The sequence below is a fragment of the Pelodiscus sinensis genome, chromosome 7 (genome assembly GCF_052426305.1).
Source record: "Pelodiscus sinensis isolate ZL-2025 chromosome 7, ASM5242630v1, whole genome shotgun sequence".
NCBI classification, from domain to species: Eukaryota; Metazoa; Chordata; order Testudines; family Trionychidae; genus Pelodiscus; species Pelodiscus sinensis.
The window spans coordinates 22,974,785-23,000,794 of NC_143058.1; the positions used below are offsets into that span (position 1 = coordinate 22,974,785).

Consider the following 26,010-nt stretch of genomic DNA (forward strand, 5'->3'; position numbering starts at 1 on the left):
GCTGCTGCCCCCCATGCTCCCAAAATTCAGCCCTTGCCATTCTGGTTGGTTTAAGATACATAAACTCCAGTTATGTTATTTATGTAGCTGGAGTTGCATACTTTAAGCCAACTTTCCCCCTGCAGTGTAGACCTAGCCTTAAGGAAAAATATTATCAATATATTGAGTGCATTTTGAAAGGATACCACTTCTTTATATGCAAACTGCTCTTATAGCTCTATAAAGGTCATTTTTAGTTTAGACTCTTGGCCAATTACGGGGCAACCATACAAGTACTGTATAAGATCCATATGAGCACATTTGCAAAGTGCTTTGCATCCAGCAGTTCTCATTTTGGCACATATAGATGCTTAAGTGGGAGGTGAATTCTGGATCTGGCCATTTTTTTACGCATGGAATGCCCTTGAAAATCTTAGGTTATGTCTAGACTGGCATGATTTTCCGCACATGCTTTTAATGGAAAACTTTTCCATTAAAAGCAATTGCAGAAAAGAGTGTCTAGATTGGCATGGACGCTTTTCCGCAAAAGCACTTTTTGCGGAAAAGCGTCCGTGCCAATCTAGACACGCTTTTGCGCAAAAAAGCCCCGATCGCCATTTTCGCGATTGGGGCTTTTTTGCGCAAAACAAATCTGAGCTGTCTACACTGGCCCTTTTGCACAAAAGCTTTGCTCAAAAGGACTTTTGCCCGTATGGGAGCAGCATAGCATTTCTGCAAGAAGCACTGATTTCAGACAGCAGGAAGTCAGTGTTCTTGCGGAAATTCAAGCGGCCATTGTAGACAGCTGTCAAGTTTTTCCGCAAAAGCAGTAGCTTTTGCGGAAAAACTTGCCAGTCTAGACACAGCCATAGTGTGGAAAAGAGAAGACTAAGAGGGGACATGATAACAGCTTTCAAGTATTTGTGAGGACGAGGGAGAAAAAATATTCTCCTTCACCTCTGATAATAGGACAAGAAGCAATGGGCTTAAATTGCAGCAATGGAGATTTTGGTTGGACAATAGGAAAAATTTCCTAACTATCAGGGTGGTTAAGCACTGTAATAAATTGCCTAGGAAGGCTGTGGAATCTCCATCATTCCATCACTGGTGATTTTTAAGATCAGGTTGGATAAACACTTGTCAGGGGTGGTCTAGGTGATGCTTAGTCCTGCCATGAGTGCAGGGAACTGGACTTGATGACCTCTGAAGGTTCCTTCCAATTCTAGTATTCTATGATCTGTTCTGGACTTTTTATATACCTCTTAAGAGGTAAACTGGTTTTATTTATGATGTGGACCTTCCTAAAGAAAACCCACTGTTGTGTTTCATTTGTCCAACATTTCTACATCACTTACTGGAATGTTATTGTATCTTGCAAGGCAAAATATTGCAGATATGGATTTTATGTTTCATGATAGAGCTATAATCTTACCGCTCTTGCTAAAATTATGTAGTTGATTGTAATCTATTTAAATGTACATGACTCATCTGTACCTTTGAAAATTGAGCTATATGTATAGATCAGATACATAATCATCGAAGGAACATGACAGCTTTATTACCAATAAAAATGCTAGCATGCAAACATATTAAAGACACCTATAAATCTTACACATTTAATGTATGGTTTCTATGTGGGCTATCAAAGGGTATGTCTACACTAGCGCGTTCGTTCCAGCTAGGTAGGCAAATGAGGGCAACCGGAGTTGCAAATGAAGGAGTTAGTTCGAATTAACATTTAACTGCCACGTCTAGTCATGGGCAGTTAGTTCGGACTAAAGGGGATTTAAAAATGACGGTGCCCGGGAACATGCAAATGAAGCCGGAATATTTAAATCCCGGGTTTCATTTGCAACTCCGGTTGCCCTCATTTGCCTACCTAGCTCGAACTAATGAGCTAGTGTACACATACCCAAAATGTACATGCTGTAATGTAGTACATAACCAATAGCAAACCTAGTGAAACACTCATTACAGTTAGATTTAAAAAAAAAAATCTTTAGTTGCTTCTATGTTAAGATTATACATCACATTAAAACAATTATTGCATTAAAATTTGAGAGGAATAAAAAACAAACAGGATGATATCCAGAATATTCAGTATTCAAAGAAACTCATTAAACTGATATACTGCTACTAGGATTTTCAAAAACTGCTAAACAGATTAGGTGACTTACATCCATTGACATCAATCTAACCCCCTCCCCACCTCCAATAACTTTTAAAATCTGGCCCATTGTAATCAAAACATAACAAAAAGCATCTCAGCTTGCAGATGTTTATCAGATCTTTGTTTCTACAGCAAGCCTGATTTTTAATATCTTACACAGTCACCCCTAAATGGGGGAAGCAGAGCTGTACTCTGCTTGGGATGGTACTTGGTCTTGCCATGAGGGCAGGGGACTGGACTTGATGACCTCTCAAGGTCCCTTTTAGTTCTATGAGATAGTGTCCATATATAATATTAAAAGGACTTTTGAAAAGGATGGTGTCTCAAGGAGGCAGAGTCCTTCAGAGTTTCTATGGGAACAAAGGGAAGAGCCACCCACTACACTGCCCCTTAGGAAGGGGCAGCATGTTGCCTCCTGAATAACTTGACTACAGTTTGTGGCTGCTAGCACCTCAAGGGAGCAGCCCTTTGCTCTGGGACTGCAGCAGTGCTGGTTCTTGCACAGGGCACAAAAAGAATGACCCATCTCCTAAACAAGACCTAGTATGATGCCTGTTTATAAAGCATTTTAGCACCAGATCTCCGACCCAGTAAAGTCACTGAAAAGTTTTCCATTGATGTCAGCAGAGTTTGGATCAGGCCATCAGTCTCCTTGATATTACATTGTAGGTTTAATTAATTAGTGTAAATAGTTAGCAGTTAATTAAATCCCTTGACAATGTGCGTAGCTGGTTCTCTTCCTCTAAAGTTCTAAAAGAGATGCACAGTTTAAAAAAGGGAAACGTCAATTATATATGTGGCAGGTCTACATCTATAACTCTGGAAGACATTATCAAATATGCAAGACCATTAAAAATAAAAAGTACCTTAGACAGCAACAAATTATGGTGGATTGCCGGCTAGTAATTAAAAAGGTGCATATATTTAAAAGGTCACATTTTTTAATCAGCTAGCATTTTGAGCTGAACCCCCATATAACAAGGTTAAGAGGGGCATTTAGCACATCAGTGAGTCTAAATATGTTTTATTTTAAGGCTCACAAAACTGCCGCTGGTCATCAGATTCCAATGGTGTTACATCAGCTATGGAGCCCAACAAAAACATGAAATCTGAGCTCTAGTAAAGCAGGGGTTAGGGAAGTGCCATTGTGCAGTTTATGGACTGTTTTTAAAAGTAGACTCTCTCTTTTCCGTGCTCTATATAATATATCCAGTTCTACGTATTCTCATCTATCCAGGGTTTTTACTGTGCTCAGGGTTTTTACTGTGCTCATGCTTAGGGTATGTTTAGACTTCATGCTTCTTTCGAAAGAGATCGTCTAGACAGCCACAACCTTTTTTGAAAAAGCGATCCACTTGTTCGAAAGAGAGCACCCAGGCAATCTGAATGTTCTCTTTCAAAAAGTTTGCTGTCAAGGATGCCTTTTTTCAAAAGAGGTCTTTTGAAAAAAGGCATTCTTCCTCATAAAATGAGGTTTACCACTGTCGAAAAAAAACTCCACGTTCTTTCAATTGAATTTTGAAAGAACGCGGAGGCAGTCAAGACGCAGGTGAAGTTATTTTTTTAAAAAGCCACTTTTTTTGAAGAAACCCTGTAGTCTAGATATAGCCTTAGTGTAAAAATATAAACAGATATCTAGAGACAGCATGTGGACAAACATCTATTTTAGAAACGTACTATACGTATACCTGCAAAATGTTTGATCTTATCTGATGCTTTTTATAACCATGATATCTGAGCTGAGTTTTTTATTTGTATTTTAAAAGTAAACAAGCATTGTGGAAGCCTAAACTAAGAATACTTTCGTTTTTGGAGAGATACTTTTAGGATTATGACATCAGAGCCACCGACCAAGAGCACAAAGTGAGCAACTGGCCCAAGGCCGTCACTCAAAAGGGCCTGAGGCTGCCACTGCTACTAAAACCAGAGCTCCAGGTTCTTAAATTACTGCTTGAACAACATGTGGAGAAGCTAGCCCCAGCCCTGCCTCTTTTGCACGAGGTCCTGTGCTCCTTAGGCCTAGAGGTGCCCCTCCCCCCTTTGCCTTGCCTAGTGACCTGGTGAGTCTGTTGGCCTCACTGCATGACATAATTTAATGTATGATTAGGATTACACACATTGTACTTCAGAGGGGTAGCCGAGTTAGTCTGTAACAGGAAAAAAACGGCTTTTGGGGGGAATAAACAGTAAATTGTGTAAAAAGAAAAATTTAAAAAATCAACAACAAATAGTCTAGTAGCACCATTAAGACAAACAAAATATGTAGATAGTATCATGAACTTTCTTGGGTACAAGTGAAGAAGGGGACTGTGCCCACGAAAGCTCATGATACCAACTACATGTTTTGTTAGTCTTTAAGGTGCTACTAGACTATTTGTTGTTGTTTTTAGTTTTTTCTTTTTACACAATTTACTGTTTATTCCTAAAAAAACCTGAACAAACTTGTTTAAACATGCTTAAGTTTGAGACTCTCCAAAATGTAAGTAAATTAACAATTAATAAACCCAGACAGTTCACACATTCCCATACAATCCCTTATCACTTCCTCTCATCCCTTCTGACTTTCAACATGTCTTCTTCCCCCTTAATTTTGCCCCCTTCTTTTTGTGTCTACAGCCTAGTTCAAACCCCATTGAAGTCAGATGGAAAACTCCCATTGACTTTAGTGGGGTTTGGATCAGGTCCTAATTGAAATACACTGTTGGGTGTGTGCTGCTGAGTTTATTTTCTTTTTTAAGTATGTATAATTTTGAAAGGAATATAGCCCTGGGGAGCATTAAGTTATGTCTACAAGTTTTCTCAGCATGTTGTGCTGAATTTAGAAGAAGAATATTTTATGAACAGAATGTAAATTATTGATCTGTTTGTGGTTCTGAAATGTTACTTATCTAGTTTATATAAGCAACTTTATATTTTTAAAATATTAACTTAAATATTTTAAATCAATTTTTATTTTGTAGTAAGTTACAGGCTAGTACATTAGTGTTATAGTGGATCCCCTGCATATGTCCCAGGACTTTATGGTCTCTGTTTTATTTTGGTTGTTTGGTTGGTTTGGTTTTGGTTTGTTTAGTTAATGTTTACAAATTTCAGGAGACAAAATTAAAGTCATTTGGTTAATGTTAGTTGGAGATGATGACAGCAAGTGATAAGCTTTTAAACATCACTAAAGAGAATCAGTGTTTAAAAGCTGACAGTAGTTATGGGAAAGCAAGGGTGTGTGTGGGGCTTGGGGAAGTATAACTGGTACTGAAAACGTGGATTGCTTACTAGAAATATGTTGGGTGTGTGAGAGGATAGGAGCCTAGCAACAGGAGGGCAATGGTAAGATCACTGGGTGTTTGAAATTAGTTGGGTCCTAGAGTGATGATCAAGGATGCAATAGACAAAAAACATTACTGTAATATATATATATATATATATATATATATATATATATATATATAATGCCACCATAAGAGACAACAATTAGACTTGTATCCATAATCTTGATCCCAGACTATCTATACCCTCCACAACACCAGAAAGGAATCATGATAAGTAAAAGTGGCTTTAGGCAACCTTTATATCACTCATTTGCACAAGCATAAGGCCAGCTAGGGTTGGTTCAACTGTGCCATACATTTCAGAGTAGCATTAGGATTACAACTGGCTGAAATGGAGGATGGATTTGCTGCATTAGCTTGGGATCACTGGAGTATAGCAGCACTCTGGTCACATCCCAGTCCCTTCCTCCTGGTCAGTCTGAAACATGACCAAGTGTCAGGGAGCTGTTGGAAGCTTGCATAGTAACAATGTGCCATGTGGATTCATTTTATGTACATAGGCGGGCAATAATTTTTAAAAGGGGGCCACCCCAGAAGGGGCGGGGCCAGGAGACTTCTTGTACTCCCCCCACCCTGATTGGCCTGGGATGGGGGAGCTCGAGATGTCTCCCCCCCACCTTCCCCTGCCATGCCCTCCCGAGAGAGATGACATCTAGCAGGAGGAGACTTTGTGTACTCTCCCTGCCCCCAGGCCAATCAGCTGGCATGTCTTTTTAGACACTGCGTGCTCTTGTGGGGGTGAAAAGACTTCACATGCTCCCCCACCCCGCCAATCCTGATTTCTAGCATAAAGCTAATGTTCTGGGTGTATAGAGTCATCTTGCATGGGTTCTCTCCTGCTGTCCCAATGAGTGCTCTTCCCACTGCTTTGGATCCATATGTACTGAAACAAGCTGGCTCCATATGAGATACTACTTTACAAGCCCTCATGTAAAGGCCATATCTTACAATCATAAGCTTATTGGCCTCATCCGTGTCTTCTTACTCCTTTTTCTCTGAGTCTCACTTCAATGACTATATCTTTTCTCTTACTTATCTACTTAAAGGTATCTTGTTTTCTTCCTCTTCTTCTCCTCTCTCACAATAATTCTGTTTTGTATCTTTCCTTCTCTCTCTCTCTCTTTTCCCATGTCATCTTGCTAATAATTTCACTTACTTATTTTGCAGATTATTTATACTACATCTCTAACCCTGTTACACCAAACAAATAATTGAAGGTGATAATTTTCTCTTTCTTGGCTTTGTCAGATTTTGGTAGAGACAACAAAGACTGAAATCTCCAGACAGTGCATAATGAATTCTGTAAATCTGTTTACAATTAAGTATGCAGTGTGTTTTGTCAATGTGAGTGCAAGGCCAGAAAGATATTGCTCAAAATGTCAAGAGCAAAGTTATCTTCATATCATTGTATGATATTAACTTGACATCTCTCCACTGTTGACACACTTGTGTTTCCAGTTTATCTCCCTTGATGTACTTATGACATTCTTTAGAATTTATGGCAACTTTTAAATTTGAACATATGCTATACAAACAAAACAGATTTTTAACTATTTATACTGGTTTAAAGCTTAATTCTCTAGGTGTAAAAGTGCAAGTTTTGGACTCTGGGAAAGGATACGTAATTATATTTGTGGTTTCTCTCTTTGGCTATTTCTACACTATCGAGTTATTTTGAAAGATGTTATTTTGAAAAAAAAAACTCTTGAAATAACTATTTTGAAATAAGCTTATTCCTCTTCACAAGCAGTTATGATTTTGAAATAACAAGCCCCTATTTTGAAATAACAGGCTTGGTACTGTGTATGCTTGCCTTGTTATTTCAAAATAAGGGCAGTTATTTCAAAATAACTCACTATTGTAGACATGCCATCTGGGACTGAGGTATAAATGCCTAAGGAGGAGAGTCCTTCAGAAAGAGTAATGAGTTGTAGGTCTCCTCATCTGAGGATATTAGTCTCATCAAAGGTCAAGTCCTTGGCGATATTCCAGGTTTCGCTGGGGAATCCTAGGGTACATCTACACTAGCTCGTTAGTTCGAGCTAGGAAGGGTAATGAGGGCAGGCGGAGTTGCAAATGAAGCCTGGGATTTAAATATTCCAGGCTTCATTTGCATGTTCCCGGGCGCTGCCATTTTTAAATCCCCCTTAGTTCGAACTCCGTGCCCGCGGCTACACGCAGCATAGAGTAGGTAGTTTGAATTAAAGATCCTAATTCGAACTATCGGTACTCCTCGTGGAATGAGGTAGCTGCATCACTGAATTCAGCACTAGGTGTGTTATAAGAAATCTGTAATTTTGACTAGAACAAAAAAAAAATTCAGACATGGGGGGAAGGAATACAGGGGGCAGGGCTACGTCAAACATTGTTGGCAAGTTCCAAAAATCCTCATTCACTGAGAAGACCGCTCTACTGGGGAAACAATAGATAAACAATAGACTATTAGAAGTGATAAACAATAGACTATTAGAAGTGTTGTGGCCATCCTCAAAAGAGATGTATCCAACACTATACAAGTACCCAAACTATACAACCTATAAAAACACTACTCCCAAATTCTCTGAAACTATTTGTAATATATATTTATAGATTCTAAAAGTAAAGCATGATTGTAATGAACACAATGGATTCCAACTCAAATCATCTTTTGTGCTTTTGGTTCAGAGTACAGTGATGACAACTGCATGAGCATGGATCAATAGATGCTATGCCTTAAACTTATCTGCTCGGGCACACTCTGGGCTGGCAACATCCACGGTCCAGTGTGATTTTAGTTAGTCAGATTTCTATTTATTATGGGTGTGACAAAGTTTCCTGCAGTCTCGTAAAGTGTGATTACAGCCACCAGACCTGGCTCTCGGTGTTCTGTGCTGTTATCTAGTTCTAATTTATCCTTAAATGTCATCTAAGTAAGCAGTAGAAGTGTTGGTAATGCTGCTAGACAATACTGACCTCCCATGGTTTGACAAATTCTCTGGTTCTGCACCATTCAGGTCCCAAGGAGGCCGTCTAGAGAGTTTCAACTTGTACTAACTACAAATCTCTGTTTTCAGACCCATAGAGCACATGTCTATTCACATCTGGTATTCATATGGGCTCTGACACTCAGGCTATGGCTACACTGCAGGCTGCTTTTGGAAGAAGCTTTTCCAGAAGAGTTCTTTCTAAAAAACTTCTTCCGAAAGAGAGCGTCTATACAGTAAAAGCACATCGAAAAAGGGATCTGCTTTTTTGAAAGATAGCATCCACACTGAGTGGATGCTAATTTGCATGTAAGCTGTGACTACTATGGACGGAGTGGCCACTAGGGCATCTGTGCTTTTTCCTCTTCCTCTTCTTTCGAAAGAACTCCCTCTTCCCCATCCACACATGCCTTTTTCCGAAAGAGCTCTTTTGGAAAAAGGCTTCTTCCTCATAGAAAGAGGTTTTTCCAGAAAAATGGCTTTTTTTCCTAAAAAAACTCTGCGGTATAGACATATCCTCAAAGAACCGTATTTTTCTTTAAAACAAATTCTCTTGGTTATTTAGAAAAGATAAATATATATTTTCATTCTTATTGAACAACTATAATTTAAGATGTTGTTCCATACCCTTAACATGCTGAAAAGAATGACCGAAGAATTCTGGCTAGTAGAGGTAACATTTAATCACTTTTACAAACTAAGCCTCAAGTTTGGGCCTCAAACCCTATCAATTGTAATGAATCAGTGGTGTTACTAGGCAGCTTTTTGTAGGGTTATAATTTTTGCTCACAAGATGGGTCAACAGAAGATGTGTTGTCCCTTTGCAATATTAGATATTGTGATCTTGTTACATTTGATTCCCCAAAAACATATTTATCACCGTAAAATTATTGTAAAAGCACTGCATTAAATTTCTTTTGAGGAGCAACTTACACAGAACAATATGATTAAGTTCTAATCTGTTCCGATAAACAGAGAAAAACCCTTATCTTTAGTATTATTGTAATTAACATTTCAAAGGACTATACATTTTGCAATCTACCATGACAGCCAAAGAGTCTAGGTAATAGCCAATAGACTAGACCTACATCCTTGGACAACAGTCTAAAGTAAAGCCATCTTCAGGTCATTCCATGATATCCTTCCAACAGACTTATCTACCGTTGCTGATAGGGTTTGCATATTTCTTGTTCATTGCCCTATTTCCCAGGTTTGCCAGATCAAAGATGTTCAAGTATATTGTAACTGAAAAATATGGTTCTACTTTATTTTGTGTTTTTGAGAAATAGTTACATGGTGGCGGAATAATGGATATATCATAAAATATTTAGGTATTACCCTTCATTTTCTCTTGGGGGCTGACTGACTTTAAAGCAGCTGAAGATGACTGGAGCAGTACATAGCTCAAACATTACCTTCAAAATACCTTCATCTCATGGACATAGAAATGCCTCTAAAAAGCATGGAAGTTTAATACTTCTGTGTTGATGCTTTCTCAGCTATAATTGGTATTAGCAAAACAAGTGTACTTCAAAAGGCACGTGTATTCAGGGAAGCCAACGTGACTAGCATTTGTTTTACATATTTACACCATTCTCTTTCCCCTGGGGACATGCTAAAAAAAATCCTGCATATCTAAACCTAAAACAATGGCATAGGAAGAAGGAACAGCATTGATCACTCAAGCATGTTTCCACAGAAATAATTACAATACATTAACAAATTGGACCCTGTGAGGATTTACATTAGTTGAAGATGTAGGACAATGTATTTTTAGCAACACTGTGGAACATGCACTTTTACTTTCGATATTTAACTTGGCATATAGTCCATAGCTATATCTTCTTATTTTCCAAATAGCCTTACTGCTTTTCTGAAAAAAAATCAGGCATCCACACAAACTGTATATTCAATGTTTTTTTGCCTTTCTCCTATTGCCTAGATTAGATTAGACATTCCCCTATTCCTTCTCATATACATCAAACTCCTCAATCTTCCTGATTCCTGTCTCCAATTCCTCCTTCTACAATTTTTTCTCTTTCAATTTAGCTTTGCTATACCTATTACTTTGGCCCTAAAAACTTCTTTAGAGGCATCCCATAAAAGCTGGGATGAAATTAAATCCCTCAAACATCTTTCACTTCTATATACTACTGCCAACCAGCTTTAATTTGCTTCACCGCAGCAGGGGTTTGCAATAGTAAGTTATTAAATCTTCAAGCCCATGACTTGTTTCTCTTGACGGGGGGACAAGACTGAATGACCTCTCTAATTTCTACAGACTTCATGACACTTTTCTAAAGGAAAAGGTGAGCAAGATGGTAAAATACACAATAAACTGATGTTGGGATTAGAGAACACATAACAACTAACCAAGAATGATCAACAGCAATACACATTGTTGGATGAGGTTATTGTCTGTGGACATAATTACTGATTCTGTTTTTATTTCTGGAGTTTGAATTTGGTCTTACTGCCACTGGAAGCACTTTCTTTTGATGAATGGGTCATAGTATACTCCAGTATCACTTCCAAATATATTTTATTTTGCAGTAAAGAGCTATTTATTATATTGTTTTTACCTCTTTGTGCATATACATAAAACTTTCACTCATTTCTCTCTTTGATTGGCCTCAGATGGATAACAAAAATCATGTCAAAAGAACAAGACAAATCATCATATTGCTATACTATTGTATAAGTATACAAAATGTATTTTCTCTTGCAGATTCAACAGCACACAAATCAAATCTTCAAGAAGAATTGCCCTTACTAGTTTCACTGCAGTCTTAAGCAAAGTCTTTTCTTTACTCTTCCTTTGGCTGATCGCAGTCAGATTAAATCTAAAATGTTCAATACTTAGAGTGCAGATTAAGATAAACTCCCACCCTAGCTTGCCACCTTTTCCTCTTTTCTTGTACTAGCTTCTCTGATGCTCAAGGAACAACACAACATTGAAATACAAAGAGATGAACTAATGAGCTTTGGATACCAGTAGTTCAATGTACAGACTTTGTGAGATCATATAGGGATTTTTCAGGCTTTTCATAAAATTCGTAGATGTCTTGCAGAGACTGTGATATAATTTCTCTGAGCCTGAATGGGTTCACTACACTTCATCCAACAGTGCTGTAGAGGTACTCTTTTGGGGTTCAACCCATGAACTTTTCTTCCTTTTCTTTCTGACACTCAAGCTTTGGGTCTCATGCACAAAAGTTTGATTCAAAGCAAGATGAAATGGCACAGTGACTGTTCCTAAATTGTATTGTATGTTTTTTGTAGCTCCTCTGATTTCTTCGAAGCAGCTTTACATTTCCTAGAGACTTAGAGATTCATTTTCTGATGGACTCTCTATTCATCACAAATGTAATGGGCACCCAACATTAAGCTTTAAAGCCACAGCAAATTAGCATAGAGGAATTCCTTTGCCATGAGGATGCCTCCAGTGAGAAAGTGTATTGTGGAATATTTCTATTTCTGGCCCACTTAGTCTAGAATGTGTATGAAATACAAGTTAATCGGAGAACAGGAAAGGAAACACACACACAATTAGCATCTGAATGTAGCTGTTCAGGCTTTGAAATCAAACTATTTTTTTCATTCTTGAAACATCTGAATATTCCATAAAATTCTGTACTTTAAATTTCCTCCCCTGGTGAACAGCATTTTAAAAGCTTTAGTGCTGAGAGGGTATGCATGCATGATTCAGTAATATCATTGAACTTCTTAGGATGACTATATTAGAAAGAATAGACTAAAGACAAAAATTAATATTCTGCTTAAACACTGCCACAAAATAAAGTTGTGGTAATTACTTTGTCAATTATTTTTATGCCTATTTTATACGTAAATTCTCTAGAGTTTGTCTTTATATAACATACTGGACAAAGGTTAAGTTTCAAATCCACACATTGTATTCCACAAGAACCAAATTATCCAAAATCTCATGAGGGATTTGCATTCAGCTGACTTTCCTGGGTTTTTTTGAACCGTCTCCCTCAAATGACCTTTTGTGATCCCCCTCAGGATTTCTTGATTGATAGTAAGCCACTAAAATATTTTAAATTACTTAGTACCTTGAAGAAACTTCAAAGCATTAAAAAATTCAATCTTCCTCAGTTCTCCCAACATGGAAAGTTGCTATTCCAATAGCCAGAACATGATTGTGATTCTGCAATCTCAAAGTAGTTTGGATTGAGTTACCCAGGTTAGCTAACAGTTTAAGGAGTCAGCTCTGCAATTAATGCAGTTGATTATATACTCATAGCTTTAACCTAATGATAGTAATAGGAATTATTGCCCTATTTGTAGTTTTGCAGGTAACAGAGCATTGTATTACTTTTGGCTTTCCTCTAGTTGTGACTAGTTTCAATGTGAGCCAATAAACATAAAAACAATTTAAAAATATTCAGTGTTTGACACAGGGAAACATAGTACAAAAAGGGTTAAATTATTGCTGACCATGCTCGGGTATACTGTGGAGGACACTTTTACCCACCCCACCAGTGTTGTTTGCACATCCTGAATGTACGAGGAGAAATCCAGACAACATTCAACAATCCAGAAGTGACTTGTATGGATGGACTGGAGGCTTGGCCTTCAGTCTGCCACCTGGTACACTAGCCAACACCAGGACAGGAGCACTGAGAAATAGCACAAGATATACCTTTCCTAACACCTGAATCAATGCCCAAGTAAATAATGCGAAAATTTCCAGTGACTTAAATGGGCTTTATATGAGGTTTTAAGCACATAGCCAAAGTGTGTTCCCTGCTCTAGAAGCATTATGCGTACATGTCCTTTGTCCAAGCACCACACTCAAGCCACTCACTATCTTTTAATCAGTGCATCTTCTCCCACCAGTGTGGCTGTGGCTTTAAGATCTGTGCTCCAGACATGTTATGGAAACTGGACATTTATTTTGTTTGTTAATTATCATCCCTGCATCTCCACCAGAATTTACAGCTTTACTGATATATAATGTAGCGTGCTAAGTCTTTTTTTTCTGTATAAAGTAAATGTGTGTGCACAGTTTTCTCTCATACTCATAAACATCTGAACTGGAAAACTGTATATACAAACAGAAAAAAGAGCTCATTCTGAGAACCCTGATTATTTTGCCATTGCAAGTTAGTTTTGCATATCAGATAATGATATAGAGGGATATTCAAGAGACAAAATAGTAAGAGGCACAGAAAACAAAATGCTGAAGACACAAAATATACAGTGAATGGATGGTATATGGTACATTACATAGTAATTGCAATTATATTTTAAAGGTAGATCTGTCTTAAGTATAAGGAACACCACAGAAACATTGTTTCTAAAATACAGCTTGTGCTCTGAGTTCCTTTGAAGTGGGATTAAGGGTATTTAGTGACTTTTATAGCTACATATTCAGTTTTTCAAATCAGTTGTAAGATAACTATTCCTTTTATTGTAATTACAGACTGGCCAAGGGGAAAAGTGGACTCATTTATTTTCTGACAAACATTTGTTCTACTGTGACTAAAATTCAGAGACAGTCTCCCCACTGTAGGCATATTATATTTTCTTCAACTTTTTTCTGTCACAGAAAATATAAATATTGTTTTATAAAACAACTGCTTAGATTTAGAGATTGGTGAAACTACGTCACTTCTGAACCCATGTGATTAGCAGGTTCCCTACTTAGTTAGAACACAGGACAAGAAATCCAACACGGAGGAAAAGGCCACGAGGCCTATCACTATAGACACCTTCAGTTTTCTTCCTTACTTGATTTTTTTTAATCTTAAAAGATGTCATTGAAAATGGAAAAAGAAAAAAGAAAAATCACCTTCAACAATAAAATCAAAGACGCCAAAAAAAATGCCATTCAGCATTCCAGTGGCCTCTCCTTTTGAAGTTCCCTTGAGTTCTGGATAGTGCTAAAGTCTTGCCAGGCACTTTGAGCTTACACTGAACCTAATTGGTACTTAAACCTTAATGGGGGAAAAATGGATGCTGTATAACTAACTTACAGCTAAACCCAGCTTAGTACTGTACTTCCCATAGTCAGATATGTCTGGGTTAAGAATTTGAGATTTTATCCAATATTCTTTGTGTTATACTTCAGACAACTACATTTTAAAAGCACCACTTTCAAGTATTTTGGTTTGCAGGAACAGATAAAAATAGAGCTTACTTATATGAAATAAGGGAACACAGCTGTTTCTGAAAAAAGTGTACTTTAAAACTTTAAACAATGCAAAAAAAAAAAAAAGCTGTTGATAAAAGGGTGATTGCTCCTGTGTCTAGGCTATTGCTAGTGATGACCAATTTTGTGTGCTATACTCTTTTTCATTTATATCAATCCTGTTTTCTAAAGATATTAGAGTTATGGACAACACTTTCCTTTGGGCGAGGCGTGCGTGTTCTTCCCCATAATTAGCCCATACATGCACACTTCGTTACTGTTCAGCTAAAGAGAATTTTTATGAGCAGTCATCCAAAGAGTTCTGAACTTCTAGAGAAAGTCAAAACTTGAAAGGTTTGGCGGTTCAGCTACAACAACTTTGTATATTTCTTTGAATTTTCTCCAAACCTTTTGAGACTATCCCCTTATGTCACCATTAACACCTCAAAGATAAGTTGCTGGCCAACCTTCTGACAAGCTCCCACAAAGTAAAGCTAGCTTTTTCTTCTCAAAACTCCTTCAGTTCTTTGTCCTCAACTTTGTCTTGAGTTATGAGCATACATAACTTAGGTTGAAGTTATATTTGATCAGCAACCACTTTTTTGTTATGGGTTTGTTCAATATCTAGAAATAGGTGCTATTAAGACATACATAATAATTTTTAAAACCTGCGGTAAGACAGATTTTTTTCCAAACTTAGAAATTCAGCAGAATCCCTGAACTATGACCTGGCATACAACACAGATCTAATATCTGAGGGTACGTCTACACTACAGCGCTAGTTCGAACTAACTTAGTTCGAATTAGTTAATTCGAACTAAGCTAGTTCGAACTAACGCATCTAGAAATAAAAACTAGTTCGAACTAGCATTTTGCTAGTTCAAACTAGCAAGTCTACATTGAGTGGACTCTGAACAGATAAGCAGTGCCGGCAGGGCATCAGAGGAGGACTTAGAGCGTGGAGATGCTGTCTCAGGCTAGCCAAGGGCTGCGCTTAAAGGGTCCTGACCCCCACCCCGGACACACAGTTCTAAGGGGTGCCCCGCTTGCAAAGAAGTTCTGGCTTGGAGTGCCTGGAGTACCCACACTGGGCACATCACAGCACTCGGCCATCAGCCCGTCTGCACTTGCCGCAGGCTGCCATCTGGGGAGAGGGGCAATTGGGGGGCTGCAGGAGAGCTTCCACCCCCAGAAGCCCGCAGACCCAGCCCAGTCCTCCCCATCGGGGGCTCGTACCCCATTCCTCCCTCACCTCCTTCCACTTACCCTTCCCTAGCCCCCCTTCTTATTGATGTACAAAATAAAGATAACATTTCTTCCAACATTGACTCTGTCTTTATTGAACAAAACTGGGGGAGACTGGGAAAAGGAGGTGGGAGAGGGGAAGAGAAAGGCTGGGAGAAGGGAGGGCAACTAACATGATCAGGGGTTGGGAACAGGTCCCAGATGAAGAAAGGCTACAGAGACTGGGACTGTTCAGCTTAGAAAAGAGGAGACGGAGGGGGGACAGGATAGAGGTCTCTAAAAGCAGGGGTTGGGTGGAGAGGGTGCATTCAGAAAAGTTCTTCCTGAGTTCCCATAAAGAAGGACTAGAGGACACCAAAGGAAAGGAATGGGTAGCAGGCTTCAAACTAGTAAGAGAAAGTTGTTCTTCTTCACAAAGCAAATAGTTAACCTGCGGAACTCCTTGCTGCAGGAGGCTGTGAAGGCTACAACTAGAACAGAGTTTAAAGGGAAGTGAGATCAAGTCATGGAGGTTGGGTCCATGGAGTGGTATTAGCCAGGGGGTAGGAGTGGTGTCCCTGCCCAAAGTTTGTGGAAGGCTGGAGAGGGATGGCACGAGACAAATGGCTTGGTCACTGTCTTCGGTCCATCCCCTCCAGGGTCCCTAGGGTTGGCCGCTGTCGGCAGACAGGCTACTGGGCTAGATGGACCTTTGGTCTGACCCAGGACGGCCATTGTAAGCTCAGGGCTCAGGGTCGGGGGTCTCAGTGGACCCTCTTGATTTTCATGCACACCTGCTCCTGGGTAGCCAGGCTGGCAGCTCTCCTGCCCTAGACGGCCACTTTCCTGTGCCTAGTGCGGAGATCATGGACGAGGTCCACGATGTCCGCACTAGCCTAGGAAGGTGCCCGCCTCTTGCGGTCCAGGGCAAGCTCCTGGGAGCCGCCAGCCTGGTCCTGGCAAGAGGGGGTGGGCTGGGGGGCATCGGGTGGGTGGCGCTGTGCCGTGCCAGGTGCAGGGTCTGCTAGCTGGGTGCTGGCAGGCTTGCACCTGGCACGGGCACCGTAGCCAGCCCGTGCCCCTTTAAGGGGTCCGGGGCCGGGAGGGGGGCATAGAGTTTCCCTGGTGTTGGCCAGAGTGGCCACCAGGGAAACCTGGGGAGGGCTAGCCTCCCACTAGTTCGAACTAAAGGGCTACACAGCCCTTAGTTCGAACTAGCTAGTTCGAACTAGGCGTTAGTCCTCGTAAAATGAGGTTTACCTAGTTCGAACTAAGCGCTCCGCTAGTTCGATTCAAATTCGAACTAGCGGAGCGCTAGTGTAGCGCCTATGAAAGTTAGTTCGAACTAACGTCTGTTAGTTCGAACTAACTTTGTAGTGTAGACATACCCTTACATTTTTATTCACAGCTTTTGTTCCAATAACAGTGCTAGTCTCAATAGCTGCATTATTTCTTTATTCCATCTTGGCACCTTCTTTCGCATTGACCTATACATAGGATGATCTCTTGGTCTCATTACATTGTCCCACACCTTTCCTCAATCTCATCTTGTTAAGACCCACTTCTGCTACTTTTGTCCAGAAATTTAATGAGTGAAAATTTAAAAAATGATCAACAACAATAAAAATACGATGTGAGTCCTTCCTGTGGGCCTCTCTTTGCATCTTAACTATTATATGTTAGAAGGGGAAGCACTGTTATCATCTAAGTGTTGAAAAGCAGCAAGTACATTACTGATACTTGTCAAAGGAATAAGAACAAGTGATTGATCAACCTCAAAGACATTTGTATTTTCAGTCTGACTGTAACAAACACCTCAAAATCAGAGGCTAGGATAAGATGAAGGAGTACAAGAGCTGCTGTCATTTACACCAGCATGTAAGAGCCCCTTACTGGGTATCAGTGGAGCACAGTACACCCTGCCTAGGTCTACTTCCAGTATAGACATAAAGGTAGAGTCTGGTGGTATGTCTACACTTGCACACTATTTTGAAATAGGGATACAAATGAAGACATTCAAAATCGCAAATGAAGCCGGGATTTAAATATCCTATGCTTCATTTGCAGAATTGCATTATGGCACTATTTTGAAATAGCTCTATTTCGAAATAACAGATGCTGTGTAGATGTGGTTATTTTGAGAGAAAACCCTTCTCTCAAAATAACCCTTATTCCTCATACAATGAGGTTTACCAGTTATTTTGAAAGAAAGGTTTTCTCTCGAAATAACCGCATCTACACAGCATCTTTTATTTCGAAATAGCGCCATAACACGATTATGAAAATGAAGCACAGGATATTTAAATACCGGCTTCATTTGCAATTTTGAATGTCTTCATTTGCATCCCAATTTCGAAATAAGGTGCAAGTGCAGACATCCCCTGAGAGGGGGCGGTGGCTTATAGACATTTCTGCCATCTTTATGCCACCTGCTTCGCAGAGAAATTCCCAGTTCACTGAATTAAAAAAAAAAGTGGCCCAGAGGAGACACAAATGGGGGTAGCTCTGTCCTTACTTTAAAAATGAATTTGATAAGCCTCCCTGAAGAAAAACAATAGCCAAGTCTAGTTTTGAAATAATTTATCATTCATAGCATAAGCTATCAGTTTCTCTGAGTGATTACGCATGCACATTCCCTCTGAGCTGAATACTTTACACTCTTAAAAATAGTAAATGGTTAATGGACAAATGACAAACAAATTCTTAGAACCATTGTACATTGTGATTTTCAGATAGACCCATTCCTTATATGTCTATTACTTAATTGCATCTGGAAGTTTTTTGACATGAGTGGCCCATATCACTAACTTTGTGAGTGATTGCATACCATGAGCCTGAGACAACAAAATTATGCAAGTAGTGTCTGTTTATGTATGACTGCACTTTGGATCTCTTCATATTCAGCATTTAGTGTAAGAACAACTCTCCATTTCCTTCTCAACTATAAATCCAGTTTTGATCCAAAGCAGAAGGGAAGGAGAGAAGGTAATGGAAGATAGATAAGTACCACACATCTCAAAGAAATTCCAGTTTTAGCTCCATTTCATTTTCAAGCGCTTTTCCCTTTGTGTATTCTACATGTAGGTGGCTAGCAAGCAATATTTAATAGGAAGGATACATGAACATGCAGGAGGTATAGATGTCTGTAGCACTATATCAGCAGAAGAGGCTTGGACAAAACATGATTTGTGAAAGTTTGGATGCTATCATACGTACATTGCCATCATACAAATGTCTAGCATAGGTGCTTTTTGAGAAGCTGATACTGAGGTTGCCTGTGCTCTAGTGAAATAGGCCTTCTCCCTGCCAGAGGGAGAGAGAGGCACCACTTAACAGAAAAGGACAAATCCACTTGCAGAGTATTGAGCAGATATTGCTTCTTTCTGTGCTTGCTCTGTTAAACAACAAATGGTCTAGGTGATTTCTAAATGGTTTCTTTCTTTGCAAGTAGACCATCAATGCTTGACTGATATTAAGAGAATGTAGCCCCCTCTCCTTGCTACAGGCATGAGGCTTCAGAAAGAATACCAATAACTGATTTGACAGGTTTATGAGGAATGCAGAAATTACCTTCTAGATGGGATACCATACTCTATATAACATAGAGTCTATAGCCAGTCAGACACCTTCTTGGAAGACAAAATGACAGTCAGAAAAGTGATCTTCATAAACAAGTTGGACATTGGAGGCTCTTGTTGAAAGTACAAGAATGGAGGTCTCACTGCAGCATTGGGGCTAGTGGTGGGAAGGTCGTTGGAAGAACCTTTAAGAAAGCTGGTTAAATAAAAATAAAATTGCCATCTACCACAGGGTAGGATGATGGTTGCTAGGTGGAACTGCAGCAAGCTAATAGAAAGACCTGACATCTTGAGAAGGGGAAGGTAGTTTAAAATAGTGGGAATATCTGCTGGACTGACACCTGGTTCTGCTTCTGGTTCCTTCCATTCATTATATTTTTCAATAGAATCTTTTCTGCTGTGATTAAAAATAGCTCGAACAGCCTCCAAATGGGAATGCTCTAGGTCTGGGGTCAACCAAATAGTGGATGAGATTGTCAATCCAGAAGGATAAAGATCTCTCTGGTGTAAAATATACCTCGGTGCATCCTGATGCATGAGGGGTCCTGGCTGTTGGTTCTCTCGGACCCAGTACCATGACAGACTTAAGAGTTGGCACATCCTTACTGGACAGGGTTGGTACTATTAGAAAGGGAGATGGCCATCCCTTGGAACTCTTGGCTGGTATTGGTGGATGTCTATTTTGTGATGTGTTAAACATCAAAGTTGGCACCAGTGTAACTTGCTCTTGCCTACTCTTCCTTCATGGCTGAGAAGCTTAAGAAGACTTGAGATCTGTGTGCAAAAACTCACCTGACTTGAAAGGAATTGGGGAGGGATATCTTATTTTGGAAGCAGGTACAGAGTGGGATGTTTTTGTATGTCGGAGAGAGTTTCTTTTACTCTCATAAGAAGCCCAAGATAATGGGTATTTAATTTTACCTTGTCTGGCCTCTGATCCAAAATTGGAGCACACACTCAAAAACTGTGTTTGATGTAGAAATGGGTCCTTCCTGCTTGGATCTTAGTGGGATCTCATGGCTTTCTTCTTGAGATGCATCCTTAATGGTATCACCAGTCCCTCATACATCTGGGATGGAAAGGAGTAACAGATACTGCACTTGGCAGAGATATGTCCCTCCACATGCCAGTAAAAGCAGCACTGACAGTTGTCACTGAGGGTATGTCTACACTACAGCACTAATTTGAATAACTTAATTCGAATTAGTTAATTCGAACTAAGCTAATTTGAATTACTACTTCTAGACCTAAAAACTAATTCGAATTAGCGCTTTGCTAATTCAAAATAGCATGTCCACATTGAGTGGACCCTGAACCGAAGTTAAGGCTGGTTGGAACCAATGCTGGCAGTACATCAGGTTAGGACCTAGAGTATGGAGCTGCTGCCTCAGGCTAGCCGAGGGCTGTTCTTAAAGGGACCCGACCCCCACCCTGGACAGACAGTTCTCAGGGTTCCCCGCTTGCTTGTCTAACTCGATGAGGGACAGCAAAACAGTCCTGTCTTGGAGTGCCCTGAGTGCCCACACTCGGCACATCACAGCACTCGGCCATCAGCCCGGCTGCACTTGACACAGGCTGCCATCCAGGGGCGTCAATCGGGGGGTTGTCAGTATCCAGGGGGCCCTGAAGGAGAGCTTCCACCCCGAGGAGCCCGCAGAGCCACCCCACTCCTCCCCATCGGGGGCTAGTGCTGCATTCCTCCCTCACCTCCCTCCACATACCCCTCCCTAGCCTCCCTTCCTGATGAAAAAATAAAGGACACGTGTGTTCAAAAATAGAAACTCTCTTTATTTGACAAAACTGGGGAAGGGGGGATTAACCTCTGGGGAGACTGGGAGCAGGGAAGAGAGAGGGTGGGAGAGGGGAGGGGGAAACCTGGGAGGAGGGAGTTGGAAGGGGGAAGCCAGGGGAAGAAGGAGGAGGGGAAATATAAAATGACAGTACGCCATATCTTCAGTACTGTATACAGATGTGGTCTCCTCACCTCAAAAAAGATATTTTGGCCTTGGAAAGGGTTCAGAAAAGGGCAACTACAATGATTAGGGGTTTGGAACAGGTCCCATATGAAGAAAGGCTAAAGAGATTGGGACTTTTCAGCTTAGAAAAGAGGAGACGGAGGGGGGATATGATAAAAGCATGAGTGGTGTGGAGAGGGTGAATAAAGAAAAGTTCTTCAGTAGTTCCCATAATAGAAGGACTAGAGGACACCAAATGAAATTAATGGACAGCAGGTTTAAAACTAATAAGCGAAAGTTCTTCTTCACCCAGCACATAGTCAACATGTGGAACTCCTTGCCACACGAGGCTGTGAAGGCTAGAACTATAACGGAGTTTAAAGAGAAGTTAGATAAATTCATGGAGGTTGGGTCCATGGAGTGCTATTAGCCAGGGTATAGGAATGGTGTCCCTGGCCTCTGTTTGTGGAAGATTGGAGATGGATGGCATGAGACAAATCGCTTGGTCATTGTCTTCAGTCCATCCCCTCCGGGGTACCTGGTGGTGGCCGCTGTTGGCAGACAGGCTACTGGGCTAGATGGACCTTTGGTCTCACCTAGTATGGCCATTCTTATGTTCTTATGTTCTAAGCTCAGTGCTCCTGGGTCTGCATGTGCCCTTTGGTGGCCAGGCTGGCAGCTATCCTGCCCTAGACAGCCGCATTCCTGTGCCTAGTGTGGAGGTCGTGGACGTTGAAGGCCTCCCCCCAAACCTTGATGAGGTCCATGATCTCTGCCCTAGACCAGGCGGGCACCTGCCTCTTGCGGCCCCGGGCAGGCTCCTGGGAGCCGCCAGTCTGGTCTTGGGAAGAGGCGGAGGGCTGGGTGGCAGCGGATGGCAGTCTCGTGCCGTGCCAGGTACAGGGTCTGCTGGCTGGGTGCTGGCAGGCTTGCAACTGGCATGAGCACTGTAGCCAGACCATGCCACTTTAAGTGCTCCAGGGCCAGGAGGGGGGCAGAAAAGTTTCCCTGGTGGTGCCCAGAGTGGCCACCAGGGCAACCTGGGAAGGGCTAGCCTCTCACTAGTTCGAATTAAGTGGCTACACAGCCCTTAATTCGAACTACTTAATTCGAACTGGGTGTTAGTCCTCGTAGAATAAGGTTTACCTAGTTCGAATTAACTGCTCCGCTAGTTCGATTTAAATTTGAAATAGCGGTTTGCATGTATAGCCGCTATTAAAGTTAATTTGAACTAACGACTGTTCGTTCGAATTAACTTTGTAGTGTAGACATACTCTGATTGACAAAACGCAAAGGCAGTTTTTAAATCCAGGACTTCTGGGCATTGGGCCTACTCCCAAAGAAGGATAAAGAAGGTCCCCAGGGTAGAAGAAGCTAAGCTATACTAAATACATAAAGTACTATAAAATATGAACAAATGATATACAGTTATGGTTACAGAAATAAAGAGGATGTGAGGATAGCTCAACACAGATTCATAAAAGAGACAGTAAGAAGAAACTGAAGAATTATTCTGAATGTACCCTTATGATCTCTGATCTCAAGTGTATGGTGTACGTACAGTACATGTATATCCCACATATGGAATACACGTAGGGTACAGCAGTTGAAGAATGAATTTTAGAAAACTAAATGTACCCCATTAGCTCCACAGAACATTGAAAAATAATCATGTATAATAAAACCATTTTTATTCTCTATTGCCACAAAATTCTCTGAATTTATGCATTACGCTCCTCGGGGGAAAAAGCATATGTGCTTGTAATAACATTGTACCTACTACCATTTTATTCAAAATTCACATGAATTACCCATTTCACACTGCAGATATAATCACATTTTTCCTTGCTCACTGAAAGCACCCTGCCCTGTGTATGTCCATTTGAGTTGTTAATATAGTGAATTAACATAAGAATGCAAAATTTAGAGAAAGCATTTTGAATGATTCTATTTATTGAATGCTTGAATTTTATTAGTTCTTAGTGCATTATGAGTGGTTTTCAGTGTCCAAGAGATAAGACCTATCTTTTGAAAGGGTACATCAGTTTAGAGAATGCCCGTCAAATACATGCATGTACACAGACACATGTATGTGTATACATATGACGATAGATGATATGGTTATCTTAAGACACATATCAGTCTTCTGCAGTCACTTCTGTAGAACATGGGCATTGTTTGAGAACACTATTTAAGTTTTTTCCATTACTTTCCTGATGAACTGAAAATGTTTTTAGATTAACAATTTCATTTATTAACTGGGAACACAGATAAGAATTTCTTTTGCCAGTGACATTGAGAAACTATATTTTCTGCTAGGTTTCCACTCTCTGCTCCCCAAAATATTACAGATGCAGTATTGCTACTTTTTAGGGCAGACGTGGCCAAAGGGCACTCTATGGGCCAGATCAGGCCAGCCAAGACAGAGGATCTGGCCTGCAGCCGCTCTGCCACTCTCCCACCCCCAGGCCAATCGGGGTCTAAAAACAGGAGAGCACATGAAGTCTCCTCACCCCTGCAAGTGTGCATAGCAGCTAGAGAGACATGCCTGATGTTTTAAAACAGCTGGCTTTTATCTCTAGCTGCCACGACTTTTGATGAGGGAGCTCTGCGCGCTCCCAGGTCAATCAAGACCTGGGGGAGTGGGGCTTGCGAAGTCTCTCACGTCCTTTCCCCACCCTGCCAGGGATGTGCAGAGGCTAGAGAGAGACACTGGCAGTTTTAAAACAACCAGTGTGTCTCTCTAGCTGCCGCGGAGGCAAGGAGACTTTGCGCACTCCCCTGCTTCTAGTCCCTGATTGGCTTGGGGGTGAGGAAGCGGCAGGGTGGCCGTGGGCCGGATCCACCATAGTGGCAGGCCACTGCAGAGGGCCCTTTTGCCCATGCCTGGGCTAGAGAGACACGTCAGCTGTTCTAAAACAGCTGGCATGTCTCTCTAGTTGCTGCATGCTCTTGTGCGGTGAGGAGACCTTGTGCGCTCCCCAGCCCCCAGACCCTAATCGGCCTGGGGGCAGGGAGAGCATATGAGGTCTCCTCCCGCTAGGTGCCTAGAGGGTATCGCCAGCTTTTTTAAAATAGCTGGCGTTTCTCTCTAGGGGGTGTGGCGGGGGAGGGAGAGAAGGAGGGGAAGTCTTAGTTCTCATACTCCCCCCATCCCAGGCCAATCAGGAAGAAGCTTGATGAGTGACTTTGAATTCTGACATAAAAATGCATATTATTAAAAAAACATGAAGTTGGTGGTTTTCCTCCCACAATGTATTCACTTACCCCGACAATGTACTCCTTCATCATATCCATCTGAACAGTCATGTACACCATTGCAGAGTTGGAACAAATGAATACATCTGTTTGTACCGATGCAAGTAATATGATTCAGGGGACACTTGAATTCTATTTCCTCAGGACCTAAAAAAATAGGCATAGAAGAATTCATATACATTTGTTTATACTCAAAAAAATGAAGAAATAAAGAATGCACTGTTTAGTGTCATGTAATTGCACAATATTTCCACTTTCAGGCTAGTAAAGGCATATTATGTACTTGTCTACACTGCAGCTTTTCAGTGCATTACCAGTAGAGTTATATAATCTTAAATAAGGATTAGCATAATTAAAGAAAAGTAACTGCTCAAGGAGGATTATTTTATTAAATGAAGATAATACATCTTATGGTTTTATAAGAGGTTTGTGTACTCTAAAGATTATAAATGGTGAAATTCATATTTGCCAACATTCAGGATTGAGCAGAGATTTTTAAAATTATTTATTATTTGCAATATTACATGAGTCTGCCAAAGACAAACAAATCACTAGCACTCCCCTGGATTAGTATATCACCAACCATATTGAAAAGGGGGGGGGACCCCCAGACACACAAAATATAAGAAGAAATTCAATTATTTACATTTTGGAATCCGAATTCCTCTTTCCACTGGGTAATAATTAGAGTCCTGCAAATCTGTGGATATCTGATTTATATCCGTGGGTGTCCTCATCCACAGATGTCAATGCAGATCTCCATAGCTCATTTTTGCAGATGCAGACGTGAATACAAATTTTGTATCTACACAGGGCTCTAATAATAATCACTCTACATGTTGTCATCAAAAAGAGGTAGGAAGGGACAATTAACTACATTCCAGTGGCACTTGATCCTAGAGCCTCAACTTTAGACAGGCCTCCACAGTGCTCAGCACTGTACAAACACTGAGTAAGGTACAGTTTGTGCCCCCAAAAGCTTACATGCTAATTTAATTTAAAATGCATTGAAAGAGTTTAACAAATAAGTGGAGGAGGGTACAAATGATATTTGGAGTGGAGGAAGCTGTTAGGAGGCCGCTTGTATCACCCTGATGATCTGTTTGGGACACAGTTCTGACGAGTTTAGCATAACAACAGGGTCACTCCAAACTCCATCTGCTGAAAGCAGTCTGCAAGGAACTCTAGAGAACAGATACAACCACTCATTTATCCACTCACAGCTGCTGGTCAGTTTCAGCAGCGGCTGAATCGGGGACGCCTGGGGCAGAGCAGCTGGAGTGCTGCGGGGTTGGTCTGGTAGTGCCGACCCTTGGCGCGGTGAGACAAACCCGGCAGCACCCCAGCTGCTCTTGGGGACGCCTGGGACCGAGCAGCTTGGGTGCTGCCGGGTTGGTCCC

General features: G+C 40.8%; 1 protein-coding gene across 1 annotated transcript in view; it reads right to left on the minus strand.

Moving 5' to 3' along the window:
- The window catches only part of LRP1B (LDL receptor related protein 1B), a 1,362,068-nt gene that overhangs the window by 907,246 nt on the left and 428,812 nt on the right, over window positions 1-26,010 (minus strand). Inside the window, exon 3 of the mRNA XM_089779714.1 lies at window positions 24,620-24,757. Within this exon, the coding sequence (XP_089635840.1) occupies window positions 24,620-24,757 (138 nt within the window). The remainder of the gene's footprint in view (window positions 1-24,619; window positions 24,758-26,010) is intronic.